At 38.5% G+C, this 16,334-nt stretch overlaps 1 protein-coding gene across 5 annotated transcripts in view; it reads left to right on the forward strand.

Annotated features, from left to right (window-relative positions):
• The window catches only part of pip5kl1 (phosphatidylinositol-4-phosphate 5-kinase-like 1), a 65,908-nt gene that overhangs the window by 30,256 nt on the left and 19,318 nt on the right, over positions 1-16,334 (forward strand). For all 5 annotated transcript variants that reach the window (XM_082541654.1, XM_082541655.1, XM_082541653.1 and 2 more), the window contains 2 exons: positions 10,160-10,210; positions 10,295-10,449. In XM_082541654.1, the coding sequence (XP_082397780.1) occupies positions 10,160-10,210; positions 10,295-10,449 (206 nt within the window). The remainder of the gene's footprint in view (positions 1-10,159; positions 10,211-10,294; positions 10,450-16,334) is intronic.

Genomic DNA, 16,334 nt, shown 5'->3' on the forward strand with positions numbered 1-16,334 from the left:
ACATTTTAGGACATCCAATTGAATTTAGGATTCATTTTAAACTCCCTTTTACTGGTTTTTAAACCCTTAAATGGTCTGGCATCTGCATATTTGTCTGATTTGCTGAAGCCCTATGTCCCCACTCGTTCGCTCCGGTCAACCGAGCAGCTGTTCCTCCCAGTCCCCAAATCATGGCTGACACTGAGAGGAGACTAAGCGTTCTCTATTGTGGCTCCAAAGCTTTGGAATAATCTTCCTCTTCACAAATGGCAATCAACATCAGTGCTGGTTTTTAAATCCAGATTAAAAACGCATTTTTATTCGCTGGCCTTTGACTCAGTGGTTAACTCACTTGTATTAGCCAGAGGTCCCTTTACTACAGTTCGGAGCCGCGGACCTGTTTTATATACGCGCGGAATATTTTTACGAGATTGCTGCAAAAAGTGCAGCCTTACCTAATGTCCACCCTACTGTTACTCATTTTATATTAAGATTTAAAAATGTAGTTGGTATTGGTATGGCGAGTAACCTTCTGTAATAGTAATAAATCACACATCAATAGTACATTCATGTAGTTGTAAAAAACACAATAATATAATAGGTAATCCAAAGTATTCAGAATACGTTATACTCTCATTGAGTAACGTAACGGAATACGTTAAAAAAATACATTTTGGGACATGTATCCTGTAATCTGTAGTGGAATACATTTTAAAAGTAACCTTCCCAACACTGGTGTTTAGAAGCCATAGTCATGACTTGTGGTCATATCTGTTGGTTGAGAAAATACACTTTAAGTGGGAATTGCTATATTTAAAGTGTAGGAGTGGGAACTACTGAGTGTATTTCTCCAATCCAATCTTTTGAAGCTATTTTATACAATAAAATAAAAGCTACTCCAAAAAGTCTTACACACAAGCCTAAATGCTTTGATAAATATGTCTAAATGGTCAGAAAAATGTATGAGATCATGCAACCTAAATACCTACAATTCTTTCTATGACTATGGTGGTGGTTAAAGGATTTAAAAACATACAGGAAAGCCTTAAAATCAATCCTAAATGGGTTGAGCTCAAATAAAAGCAGGTATAACACTCTCAAAATTATTAAAATATAAGGTTTGACCTTAGAAATAAGCTTTAGTTGGTAAAAAAAACAAAACAAAACATGATTTTACAACAGAAAGAATCTGTTAAATTCAAGAATGGAAAATGTGAACATAAATATCAGAATATTTACGTGATGATATTCATGTAAATGTAATAACTTTCATCACTGGATACCCTGCACTCATACTGAATTTCAGTATGTTTTTTAAAGCAGCAGGGCAGGCTGGTCAGACTGACGGTTTATGGAAAGAAGGACTGTGACTGTGAGAGTAACTAGGATATTAAAAAAGGAATAAATGGAAAATGTGAAATGAGAAGAGTAAAACTTAAGTTCTATTTTATGTCTGAGTTGGCGTCCAGAGTCCTGTTCCTCATAGTTTTGAATTTCCAGTGAATATATTTGAGTTTGGACTTCTGTGAAGGTTTTATTATGACTCTGAATGTTTAAAGTTTTGAACTTCTGGTTTCTGGGTTCCTATGTTGATTGATGTTGATTATGAGCGCTTTATTTCTAGTGAAATTTTTGAGACTTTGATTCCTATTTTTACTTTATGATTAGTCTAGAGGTGAGTTTTATTTTTGTTTCCTGTCTTTGTTTCTATTACACTGTAAAAAAAAAATCTTAAAAAAACAGTAATATTCCGGCAGCTGGGGTGCCAAAATAACACCGTAAAATAACATAAAATAACTTTCTCATGAAAATACGGTTATTTTCAGTAATGACAATGCAGTTTGTTGCCCTAATTTTACATGGGATTTTGCCTTTTTCAAGTTCTATTAAACATTAAATTAGGGACATTTTAATGTGATTAAACAATGAAATTACCTATAAACAAGGTCAATGAATGCGGCAATATGAATAATAATACTTAAATGTACAGAAATATGCAGTTAACAGTTGGTTTAAATGATAATGGATTTCATTTATATAGCGCTTTTTGAGACCCTCAAAGCACTTTACAATTCATTCACTCTCACATTGGTGGAGGCAGCTACAGTTGTAGCCACAGCTGCCCTGGGGCAGACTGACAGAAGCAAGGCTGTCATATCGCGCCATCGGCCCCTCTGGCCATCACCAGTAGCTGGTGTCTTGCCCAAGGACACAACGACCGAGACTGTCCGAGCTGGGGCTCGAACCGGCAACCTTCTGATTACAAGACGAACTGCCAACTCTTGAGCCACAATCGCCCTAAATAACATTACGCGATGTAAAAAAAGTTTATTAGAATCATTTTATATATTTTTCCATAGTATTACATTTGAATTTAACAGTTCAATCTGTCAAATAACAGACCAACATTTGTGAAATTATGATACATTTGTGAATGTATTTTAACAATCTAAATATGCATATGTACAGACAAATATATTTAAAAAACAAGAAAATTATGTTTTATTACATTTACAGTGATTTTATGTTATTTTACATTTGAAATCTAAAATCACAGTCTATTTATGTGAATTTAAGGATATTCTAGAAAAACTGTACAAAACTGTAAAATACAGCGTAAAATACTTTTATTTTACTTTTTTTTTACAGCGTAGATGGATTCTTTGTTTCTTCAATGTATCCTGGTGTGTCAACATCTCTTCCTCCCTCTGTCTCATCTTTCTGTGAAAGTGCTAACTCTTACTTTCACCACTTCAAATTCAAGCTTGATTTAGACTTCTGCAAGAAATCTACATCCTAACTTATGACATAAACTGAACCCCTCTTAACCCTTCATGCCTTTCAGTCATTGTAAGCTATGTTGACCCGAGGTGTAATTATATTTCTCGGGAGCTCCTGTTACATGGAAGCCTATGTTGTGGGGTTAAAAGCCGTTCCTTGCTACATCTTAAGTTATGACGAACTGGAGGCCACTGCCTGATGAAGCCCACAGACCACATTGTCCATGAAAAGCAGAGATGAGATTCTGTAGCCACCAAAGTAGAACCCTTCCTCCACTTGGCTCTGCTTGTAAATTATGTCCATAAAAATTATTGACAGTCATTGACAAAGGACAGCCCTGGTGGTGTCCACCACCCACTGGGAGCAAGTCCAATTTATTACCGGCAATGTGACCAAGCCCTAGCTACAGTTTTACACTGTTGAAAGGGCCAGACACCCATTACTGCTAAAGCACCTTCCACAGGATACCCCGAGGGACACGATCAAGTCCAAAAAACCACATACAGACTAGCTGGACAAACCCCCAAGCATACTTGAACATTCTCAAGAGGATGAAGAGTGGGTCCAGTGTTCCTCAACCAGGACCAAAACCACATTATTTCTTCTGCATCCAAGCTTTGACCAATACACAAACTCTACTTTCCAGTAGCCTGGAACAGACTTTCCCTGAGCAGACCCTTGTGTCCCCCTTTTTAACGATGGGCTAATCCAGAGGTGCAGCCCCAGATCGCTGAGCAATGCTGCAGAGGAATGGCAACCAAGTCAGCCCTATAACATCCAGGGGTTTAAGAAGTTCAGGGCAAATCTTGATTGCATTTTTTCTGGTAGTGTTAGTGTTTCTGCTTTATTTCATGAGACATTTTTTGAGCCTTTCGTTTCTGTTTTTACTTTATGATTACCCACCCCTGTTGCACCCCTTATCCACCCCTGTTGCTTGTCACGTACTTCATGATGTTGTGATGTGGACATTTACGTGCTCTTTGTGCAGAGGAGGTGTTTTGTTTTCTGTTCTGACTAGAGGTCTCTTTTTTTCCCCTCCTCATCTTGCCCATTTTCGGATTTCTGTTTGTCGTTTTGTGCTTTGTCACCTAAAAAAAACCACGGTCCATTGTTTGTTCTACATTCTGCTCCCCAAATTTTCAGAAATAAGTGAGATCAGGGAAGTGAAGAGTCTGCTGCTAATGTGTTACCCAAGTACACTTTTATATACTGATCGACAAGACTGAGAACACATTTTGACTGGCTCAGGTTAGAGTAATGGTTGAAGTTGGGTGCATGACCAACAGTGTTGGGACTAACGCGTTATTAAGTAACGCGTTACAGTAACTACGTTATTATTGTGGTAACGAGCATGGTAACTAGTTATTATGCCAAAATCAGGAACGCGTCAGTCGTTACTGGGATTTAGATAGGGTCGTTACTCGTTACTTCGTGTGGTGGCTATCGCGGAGCTTCCACAGATTCAGTAACATTAGCAAGTGGTGGAGGCCAGCAGGTGGATGAAGGAAAAGGGACGCAGAAGGAAAAGAGACCCGAGGCGGCCGCCGGTCCAAGTGTGAACTGAACTTCAGGTAAGAAGTTATGACCTGCAGTCTATCTGGGTCAGATATGAACCAAGTTTAGGTGGAGTTTATTTTCGTTATTCTGACTTTTTCCCTACTGCGTGCTAGCTAGCATGACGGAGTTTCTATACAGCTGGGTGGTGCTATGAAGTTAATGATGTTGAACTTTATTTTGTTCATAAGTTATTAGAGTTGCCAACCGTCCCGTCTGGTATTCAGAGAAAATATTACGCGTTTCTTATTGAGGTGAAAAGGAACAGTTTGTCCCGTAATTCAGCTACAATGAAAAAGGCACAAAGCTGGAGTTATTCTGTGTCTTTGCTGCACAGCTGCCTCTTCTTCTTTCATTCTCTCCCCTCCCTCTCCCGTTTCTACTTCAATCATGAAAACTGATCAGTGATCAGCTGATCGGCTCTCTTGTTTGTTTATCGCCCACTTTGCGCCACAAAGAGGAAACCAGCGGATGTCGCGCTAAACAACAGCAGCACGTTTAAGCTTGATCAGCTGTTAGAATTTATTTAATATTAATTTCTAGTATGAGCTGATGTTTGCTGGAGCCACAGCTGCAAAAAAGCTGCTGGTCATGATATGGTTTGGTTATCTGGTGAGAGGGAAACATGAAGATGAAACCAGGAGATGTCCTTACTGAATCATCAGAGCTGTGATGGAGAAACAGGTTTACCTTTTAGGTGACATGAATGAGTTGAAGGGAAGTTATGAACTGTTTCTGAGAGACAAATAACCCCAGGATCCTTTTTTAGGTAGCTGACAGCTGGTAACTGTGCAGCAAAATCTCCAGTGTTAAATTAACACTAGAGAGTGTCTATATGGGTCCACACCTCTGAGTGTTAAATACAACACTGTTGAGTGTTAAATTAACACTTTTGACAGTGTTATATGTTTAAAAGTAACCTAGTCAGTTTTGAAGGTTAACAAAACTGACTAGTTTTGTTATTTCTAACATTTTGAGTTATTTTCCAGTGTTAGAAAATCAGCACTGCTCAGTGTTGGTGTATTAAAAGGGAAAGGGGGGCACAAAGAAATACTTTTCTTTCTTATTCTCATTTAAAATGTCTAGCTTTTAAAAAATAATTATCTGAATCTTACAACAAACGATTGATAGATTGATGCATATATACCATCAAAACAGTGTACATCACTGTCACAACAGCGTTTGTTTTCATTCAAAGGCTTTATGATTTTTCCTATAATGGTGGGCCGGTCTTTAGTCAAAATGCCCGGGACGATTTATTTGTCCCAGTCCAGCCCTGTATGCAGCTCATCTGCAGTCTGGTGTTACCTACATCTTCCTATTTGGAAGGCAGAATTTCCGAGTTCTGAGTACAATCGAAAGCACCACGACTGCAGTTTTTGTGTTGGATGTAAAAGGCGGACATGACACTGTGACGTTGGCTAGAATCATGGCAGCAGTCAACGACGGTCCAGGCGTGGGATTTCTCTCGTGGAAATGTGCACAATATCTTTTCCTTTCTATTAGTAGGTGGCACAGTGCACTGTGGCAAGTAAGCAAGCTAGAAGACTGGCAAAGTTATGGAAGCAACACATTAACAAGAGAATTCTGAGTAAAACCAAAGTTACTTTCCCTAGTAACTAGTTACTTTGAAAGTAACGAGTAACTTGAAGTAACTGAGTTACTTTTGAGAGAAGTAACTAGTAATGTAACTAAGTTACTATTTTAAAGTAACTTACCCAACACTGATGACCAATGACTATTTAGATCGCTTAGAGTGTTTTTGTGAAACTGCAAGTCGATGACTTTCAGATGAAGTGTTGTACATTTATTTTTCATTTACAGGTTTATCTTAAAGGTTTTTCCATTTGGTTGTTCGGTAATGTCCGTAAAAAGTATGAATGTTACTGAACTCTTACCTAGGATGAGTAGCCAATGAGCTGCAGATGCTCCACGGGCAAAGTTACAAAACTTTATGATCACACATTGTGTATGTTTGATGTGGAACATTCGCCCTGTTATTCATTTCTTTTTAGGCCAGAACAAGTCCAGTAAGTAAAATACACACAAATCAAGCTCTGACAGTGATGACAGGAGTTTTGCACACAAAGAAAATCTCATCAAAACAAAAATATTAATCCAGAGGTGCTGGAGGGTTGTCCAGGGGCCTGTTCTTCGTACGTCGCTCACTACATCCAAGATCAAATGACACATCCAAGACCAAACCATCGCGCTAACCGTGAGCTCGCTAATCCGGTTCCCCGAACACACCTGCTGTTGACGATTAGTACAGCTGGACGCAGTAATGTGACATCACTGGGTGTCGTAAAAGGGGCTACGCATCGATAGTAGAAACATTGATCGGCAACCCGCTGATTGGTCGGCGAAAATGTCGAAGGAGCGCGCTCGGTATTTTCCGGCAGCAGAGCAAGAACTCATGAGTGAGGGATTTCAGGAGTTTCAGAGTTTAATGAAAACGCAAGAGAACACTGCAAAGGCTGCAAAAGCAAGGAGAAAGGGGCTGGCAGAAAGTTGCTGACAAATCAAACTCGTAGGTAATTTAATAATAATAATAATAATAATAATGGATTGGATTTATATAGTGCTTTCCAAGGCACCCAAAGCGCTGTACGATACCACTATTCATTCACTCCCACATTCACACACTGGTGGAGGCAGCTACGGTTGTAGCCAGGCTGCCATATCGCGCCATCGGCCCCTCTGGCCAACACCAGTAGGCGGTAGGGTAGATCTATCATATGACACTATATTGTCCAATATCATATGGCATTATATTATATTATAATATGTTATATTATATCCCCTTTCACATTAGAGCCACAACAGGACCCACAAGAACATGGGAACAAGTAAAAGTGGAATACAGGAGTATTCTACAGAATGGTAATATTTATCTCTTATATTGCTTTCCGTCTCTTGGCAAGGTAATACTGGCCTGTAATACTCTGTTAGTTTGTTCATAACAGCAACCAAGAAAAGGGCAGAGGAAAAAAAGACAGGTGGTGGTCCTGCACCCCCTCGTCAACAAGTTGGTTAAGTAAATAATACCCTCACGGGAATATCGATATCTCTCAATGAGCACACTGTCGCGCTGAGCTAAAGGATCCTGTCTGTCCCGCAATATACGCTGAATTCTGAGGACTCTCCTTATCAATCTTGCACCTTCCGCAATGGGTTGGTCGCGTATACGGACAGGACATGGCTGCGACAGGCTTCCCAAATCCACCTTCGCTTTTATAGCCGTGGTCTCTCATCTTGATTACACGAAGTAATTTACAATTACTACTCTGAAATATGAATTACATCTGTAATAATCACATACATGTAATAGAATGTTAATAGTACATTTCCCTTTTTTAGGAAATGACCTGTATGTATCTGTGTGACATCAATAAAAGGATCAGGTGCTGCATTATCTTTAGTTACATTGATGTTATTTATTTATGGTGAAACAGTGGTGGAATATCGCTGTTGCTTTCGTATAAATGAAGCGGACATACCTGCGTGGCCGCGATCTAATCCTGTTTACATAAAGTAAACCTGCTCCCGAGCAGGTTTACGCTTACGGCTCTGTTGCTATGACAGCAAGTCCCGGATGAGCTTCGGGGAACCGAACGATCCAGGATCACGCAAAATCGTCAACAATCTAATCCAGCTAACTTACTTAGCGAGGTACGAAGAACAGGCCCCAGGTTTGTAGACACAAACCAGGTGTGGAATACTGCCTCCAGTACATATTTGGCACAAAAATGTAAAAACACTGGTCCAGCCTGCTGAATATAAAGTGCTCTTTTTTTCAGATTTTGAAAGGCTTGTGTTTTGTTTTGTTTTTGGTTTTGTGGTGAGTGCCTGCCTCATACTCTTAAAGCCTGTAAGTGAGATCTAAAATGGTAGGTTAAACAAATGGCAGTGATTTTCCTTCCTCATGTGAAAGTGTGTAAATAACACACCCAAAACTCAACAAGACCTTAAACCACAGAGAGCTCTGCAGTGCCTGCTGTGATGCAGCCATTTGCTGCTGCTTCACCCTAATCCTGTTTAAACACAATATGCTGGCTCAGCAGGTAGAAGTGTGGCAGCTCTGTTTGTGTTTCATCCACAGGGTCTCATGACAGCATTTTGTTTTTGTAGCCCTTTGGTGCACACAAGTCTCACAGGATACAGGTGTAAATGTGAGCTAAAACAGGCCAGTGTTTAGTTATTGTCATTGGTGATCTGCTGGTGATATTACAAGAATTTGTAATACAGACATTCTAAATAAACACAAAAACTAGTAGATTTTCCTTTCAAATAGACTCGCTAAAACAAACAGGCTAGTAGGGGGACAGACAGCAGGGTGTGTGGTGCATAGTCCATTTAAAGCTGTGTTAGTACGATTAATTGCATCCTGACAATAACTGAATGAGATTATCGAAGGAGTACAAATACCAAGGCTCTTGTCAATGTTAGTGTATGCAATAAGAATTTTCCTTCAACCACGGTTTGACAGCTCCGAGCTGTTCCCAGACCTGATCAGAGGATGCTGGCTCACGGCATGACTGCCATGAAAGCAGCCTGCAGAACCTGAGGTGGGGGGCTGTTTAAATGGTAGTCAGCATGTCCAAAAACCAACACATACAAATGTAACATAAATAAATAAAAATAGTAATAATGATATCTAAGCCACTTGAATATTTTAACTTTAAGCTAATATATACAAACTAACTTATATTTTATCCATCTTTAACAGTTGCCACACAATACACACAATCATTACTACTGTACACCAGTGTTGGTCAAGTTACTTGAAAAAAGTAATCAGTAACTAATTACTGATTACTTCCCCCAAAAAGTAATCCCGTTACTTTACTGATTACTTATTTTCAAAAGTAATTAATTACTTAGTTACTTAGTTACTTTTTAAAAACACGATTTACAACCTGAATAGGTGATAAAGCGATAGATCTTTAGCCCAGTTCTACTTTTTCTGCATAATCCATCATACAAAATGTAATCAAATGGAAAAGTCTCTTTTTAAAACTTGTTTTATTAGTTTTAATCTTTTAACTTCATGCATCAAGCAAAAATTTAATTATATGCAACATTCTCTGACTGGAAGAAATTTGTTTAATATTTAAACTTATTTTCTGCACATTCCAGCACATAAAATAATTTTTTTGTGTGTTTACACTCACTCTTTCAAATAGATGCAAGTAAAACACAGCAGAAAATAAATAAAGTCAAAGACTAGCAGTCCTGTTGCTCTATTTTCACCTGTAAAGCAGGAGTGCGGTAGGCGGAGGTTCACCCTGGTGCAGGTGTGCCGCGGCGGTCAGTGGAAGAATCCGCGAGTTTCTCTGTGAGTTTCCCACTATGTCATAGCGCACTCGGTGCTTGCTTGGAAGTTTAGGGGTTTTTTCACTGTAAAAAGAAGTTTTCTTCCCATGCACAACGGACACTAATGTTTTTGTCACTTTTTATGGAATCAAACTCAAAGTAAGGTCAGTACTTCCACGCTTTAAACGCTGCACACTCATACTCTCTCCCGCACTCGATATATTATCCACTGTTGATCTGCACACAGCTGTTGTCACGAACGTCACACTTGCTTAGGTCACTGTCATGAGACATTCTCGCAAAAAACTCACAGTTTTAGTAACGCAGTAACGCAGCGTTCCTACGGGAAAGTAACGGTAATCTAATTACTGTTTTCACAATAGTAATCCCTTACTTTACTCGTTACTTGAAAAAAGTAATCGGATTACAGTGCCCATCTCTGCTGTACACACATAACTTTTAATAAGTCTATTTTGTCAGTTGTCCTGTTTTTCTGTGTGACTTGCTTTTGTTTCTTTTTATGCTTTAGAATGAACTGACAGATGAAGATTTCAGGTTGGAGGTCACTCAGATCCATAAGGTAGGATCCTGTGTGTTTCTCTGACAGCTCTCAGATGTATTACTGTGCAGAAGGCTTCCCTGTTTGATTTCTGTTTGTGTGTAGGACTTCACAATGGAGACGTTTGCAGGGCCTGTGTTTGCCACGCTGCGTGGATCTTTAGGAATGACTGAGCAGGAGTATCAGCAGTCACTCTGCTCTGAAAATTGCTACCTCCAGTTCATCAGCAACTCCAAGAGCAAAGCAGACTTCTTCCTCACGTGAGTTACAACAAATTGGCTGATCATCTGCCAAAATGTACAAGTCTGATAAAGACAGATAAATCTAGCGGGGCCTGCAATAATGAACCCGAGTAATAAACTTTACACACAGATGTGCCCAGTTAAGTAAATGCTGCTTAAAGGGGACTGATTATGCTTTTCATCAGTCAGTTATTTAAGTTTTCCAATTACTTTTGAGTCTATGAAATTGTAGTAAAAATGCTTTAGTTCCGCACATTTTTACCTTTTTGGAAATAAGTGTTTCAGTGCTTAAGTATGAAAGCTGAAAGTCTGCATTTGAACTGCATCGGTGTTGTTCTGTTTGAAATTCACTGTGGTGATGTCTCTGTCCAAATATTTATGGACCTAACTGTATATAAGCAGCGGTCTAAGAGTAGCTGTGTATCATAATCATCATCATAGTTTATTTATATAGCACTTTAAAAACACACAAGGCTGACCAAAGTGCTGAACAACAGAAATATAAGAGACACAATAAGAATAATAAATACGATAAAATAATAAACATAGTAATAACAATAAAATATAATTAAATACAAGTCAGTTAACCACTGAGTCAAAGGCCAGGATTTAAAAATCTGGATTTAAAAACCAGCACTGATGTCGATTGCCATTTGTGAAGAGGAAGATTATTCCAAAGCTTTGGAGCCACAATAGAGAACGCTCGGTCTCCTCAGTTTCATCCGTGATTTGGGGACTGAGAGAAACAGCTGCTCAGCTGACCGGAGCAAACGAGTGGGGATATAGGGCTTCAGCAAATCAGACAAATATGCAGATGCCAGACCATTTAAGGATTTAAAAACTAATAGAAGGAGTTTAAAATGAATCCTAAATTCAATTGGAAGCCAGTGCAGGGAGGCCAGAACTAGAGTAATGTGCTCAAATTTCCTTCTACCAGTTTAAATCCGTGCTGCAGCATTCTGTACTAGTTGCAGGCAGCATGGATAACAGTCTCCAAATCACACTTTGAAAGAAAAGGTTTGACCTTCAACAGATGCCTGAGATGATAGAATGATGATTTCACCACCCATTCACGTGTAATTGAGCTCTTCAGGTGAGGGGCCAGAGCAGTAAGGTCGACATCAGGGGTATCAGAGGTACAATTCGGGCTGAACAGAATTGCTTCCATTTTACGTTCATTAAAATTTAAAAGGTTTAGAGCCATCCATGACTTAACATCACTAAGGCAATCAAGCAAGAGTCTAATTGTATTTTGCTCGTTTGTGTTGTTGTGTTTGCACATCTCTGTTGCTTGTGGGGCTCGCACACAAGAATTTCACTCGCATGTGCTGTGCCAGTGTGCCTGCACATGTGATGTGACAATAAAAAGTGATTTGATTTGATTTGATTTAATTGGGGAGCTATCAGAATGACTGAAAGGAAAATAAAGCTGGCAATCATCAGCATATAGATGAAATGAGACTTTGTGTTTTCGAAAGATCACTCCCAGTGGCAGGAGATACAACGAAAACAGTTATGGCCCAAGAATAGATCCCTGTGGTACACCCCACAACAGAGGGGCCACAGAGGACGATGACGAGCCCAACTTAACACAGAAGCTCCCGTTTGAGAGATATGATTTTATTCACAGGACAGCCAAGCCAGAAATGCCCACACAATGCTGGAATTAAGAGATCAGCAGGTTGTGGTCCACTGTGTTGAATGCAGCAGTCATATCCAGTAATATAAGCACTACATGTTTATCACAGTCCATCGCTACCAGAGTGTCATTCATAACCTTTATGAGAGCTGTCTCTGTGTTGTGAAATGGCTTAAAGAAAAATGTCAAACATTTGAGAGTTATTTAGATAATCCATCAGCTGAGTGTGAACAATCTTTTCCAAGATCTTACTCAGAAAAGGAAGTTTAGAGATGGGTCTGAAGTTTGACATAACTGAAATATCTGAGCCTGGCTTCCTAAGTAAGGGATGAATAACTGCATGCTTAAACTCGCTTGGTACTTGATCTGACAAGAGGCTGGTATTAATTATGTTCAGAATATGTGGTCTAACAGTAGGAAACACCTTTTTGAGAAAACGGGGATGAACAACATCATTCGGAGAACCACGCGGTTTAGCATTTAACACAACCTCCTCTAGTTAAGGTAGAACAATTGGTTGGAAAGCAATACACAAATTTGAACAGGGAACATCCACAGCCGGGTCACCAGAAGATAAAGTGGAGGGTCTGAAACCGGCAACCTTATCCACAAAGAAATTAAGAAACTTATTACACATAACCTCAGAAGACTGCAAAAGAACATGATCCTCTGTATTCAGTACAGAATTTATGGTATTATACAAAGCACGAGGGTTATGTGAATTAACAGCAATAAGGTGAGAAAAAAAGGAGTTTTTGGCGGTCTTTACTGCCCTCTGGTAAGCTTTCCAGCTCGTCTTAAGAGCTTCCAGAGAGATGTACAGCCATTATTATCATATTAACAATATGATAATACTGTAAATAATAGTGTAAATGTTCTTGTTGGTTACAGACTCTCGCATCACCTTCATAACTTGTATTTGGATTTCATTATTTTAAATTATATAAACAAAGTTAGATGAATTAGATTGTTAAAATTCTTATTCTTTTCAAATTCTGATAGATGTTCAACTCAACTCAAAAAAACATTGTGTTTTTTGAGTCCACGTGTGTCACTGACAGTGTTGGTCAAGTTACTTGAAAAAAGTAATCAGTAACTAATTACTGATTATTTCCCCAAAAAAGTAATCCCGTTACTTTACTGATTACTTATTTTCAAAGGTAATTAATTACTTAGTTACTTAGTTACTTTTTAAAAACACGATTTACAACCTGAATAGGTGATAAAGTGATAGATCTTTCAGCCCAATTCTACTTTTTCTGCATAATCCATCATACAAAATGTAATCAAATGGAAAAGTCTCTTTTTAAAACTTGTTTTATTAGTTTTAATCTTTTAACTTCATGCATCAAGCAAAAATGTAATTATATGCAACATTCTCTGACTGGAAGAAAATTGTTTAATATTTAAACTTATTTTCTGCACATTCCAGCACATAAAATAATTTTTTTGTATGTTTACACTCACTCTTTCAAATAGATGCAAGTAAAACACAGCAGAAAACTAGAAAAATTTGCATTTCCTGCGAAAATGCAGTGTGGATGCTTTAAAGCTGAAGCTGTATGCAAAAACTAGCTGAAAAAGCTGAAAAGTTGCAGAAATTGTAAAAACTTTGCAGAAGCAAAGGAACTTTGCTAAAATGTAATAACTTAGCAGAACTGCAATATCTTACCAGAAACATGACAACTTCTCAAAAATACAAGAATTTAGGAGAAATAGTATAAGAAAACAGAAAGAATATATTTAGCCAAAAATACTTAAACATTACAGAAACACTATGATTTAGAAAAATAGTACAACATAGCAGAAATACTGTGTTTTACCAGAGACACTGTGATGAACTATGAATATTGTAATTTTAAATTAATACTATGTTTTAGCACAAATACTATAATTTGGCAGAAATACTATAATTTGGCAGAAATACTATGATTCAGCACAAATACTCTGGTTTAGCACAAATATTATAAGATAGCAGAAATACAATTATATAGCAGAAATGCTATATTTAGAAAGAAAAATATAATATAGTAGAAATAGTATGATTTAGCAGAAATACTACAATATAGCATAATAACAATGATTTAGAACAAATACTATGATTGAGCAGAATAGTTATAACTTAAGTGAAAATACTGGAAAACTAAAATGACAAGCTGAGAAAAAAACAGAACATGGTTAAGCTGTCTCAAAACTAATTATTGTTCAACTGTGGGGAAAAAAAGAAATACAAATAAATAAATACAGAAATGTAAAGAGAGAGACACACACACAGGGTCTATGCCAGTCAAACAATGAGATGCTGCCCTAAAGAGGGTCTTTCTCTCTCTCTCTCTCTCTCTCTCTCTCTCTCTGTCTCTGTCTCTCACACACACACACACACACACACACACAGGGAGAGAAGCAAGTTTCTAGGTCAGTCAAGCAGCCTGGGAGCTGGTAAATTTGAATCCACCAATCAGAGAGGCTGTAAACTTTTCCCGCCAAAACAGGTGCACACACGCAGCACAGAGACAGGATTTTTGTAGTCTATTTCTCATAGTGAGGATTCCCCTCAAACAAATGACCATAATTTCCTAACCGTAGGGGCAAGAACTGTCATTTTTACACAGTTTTGTTCAGAAGAGATGGGGCAGTCGTCAAGTGTTGACAATTTATCATTAAAATATGAATTTTTAGAGATATATGATATGGATGACGGGTTGGTTTAGAAGCCACGAAGGCCCCAATATGCAAATTTGAATGCCTCAGCCCACATATATGATTGGCTGGCTGGGAAGCCGTGGAGGCCCTGATATGTAAATTTGAATGTCTCAGGCCTCACAGAGGATTGGCTGCCTGGGGAACTGGCAGTAATATATGGAAATAGTATGCTTAAGCATAAATACTACATTTAGTAGAAATACTATATTTTAGCACAAATACTATAAAAAGCAGAATTACTAAAATTTAGCAGATATACTATATTAAGCACAAATCTTATAAAAAGCAGAAATAGTATGATTAAGCATAAATACTACATTTAGTAGAAATACTATGTTTTAGCACAAATACTATAAAAAGCAGAAATACTATATTAAGCAATATAAATATCCTATAAAAATCCTATAAAAAGCAAAAATACTATACTGTGATTTGGTAGAAAAACTATAATTATTCAGAAATACTATATTTGGCAGCACGGTGGCACAGTGGTTAGCACTGTTGCCTCACAGCAAGAAGGTCCTGAGTTCAATTCCACCATCAGGCCGGGGTCTTTCTGTGTGGAGTTTGCATGTTCTCCCCGTGTTTGCGTGGGTTCTCTCCGGGTCCTCCCACCGTCCAAAGACATGCAGCTTGTGGGGATAGGTTAATTGGATAATCCAAATTGCCACTAGGTGTGAATGTGAGAGTGAATGTGAGTGTGAATGGTTGTCTGTCCCTGTGTGTTGGCCCTGCGACAGACTGGTGACCTGTCCAGGGTGTACCCCGCCCTTCGCCCTATGGCAGCTGGGATGGGCTCCGGCACCCCCCGCGACCCTGAAAAGGATAAGCGGAAGCGAATGGATGGATGGATGGACTATATTTGGCAGAAATACTATATTTAGCACAAATCTTATAAAATAGCAGAAATAGTATGATTTAGCACAATAGTAATATCTTATACAGAAAAATTGGAAAAGCAAAATGGACAGCTGAAAAAATGCTGAACATGCTGAGGGTCCCTCAAATATGCTTGTTAAATGAAAAAAATCGGCAAAAAAAAATATAACAGAGACACACACACAAGATCCAATTCAGTCAACCAGTCTAAATATGTTGAATTTGAATCTTACAATGGGATCATCCCATTAAAAGACTTTCTTTCTCTCTCTCTCTCCCTCTCTGTCACACACACACACACTCACACACACACAGAGGGAGAGAAGTAAGTTTCTAGCTCAGTCAAGCAGCCTGGAAGCTGCTGAATTTGAATCCACCAATCAGAGAGCCTGTGCACTTTTTCCCGCAAAACAGCTGCACGCAGCACAGAGAGACACAGGATTTTTGCAGTCTATTTCTCATAATGACGACTCCCCTCAAACAAATGACCATAATTTCCTAACCGTAGGGGCTAGAACGGTCATTCTTACACCGTTTTGTTCAGAAGAGATGGGGGAATCTTAAAGTGTTGACAATTTATCATTAAAATATGAATTATTAAAGATATTTGACTTCTAATGCACCATAACTGAGCAGAGCAAAGCAAAAACTGCCTTGACTTGCCCTCAAACAACGCTTTCTA

Source organism: Aulonocara stuartgranti, assembly GCF_965226115.1.
Source record: "Aulonocara stuartgranti genome assembly, chromosome: 7".
NCBI lineage: Eukaryota > Metazoa > Chordata > Actinopteri > Cichliformes > Cichlidae > Aulonocara > Aulonocara stuartgranti.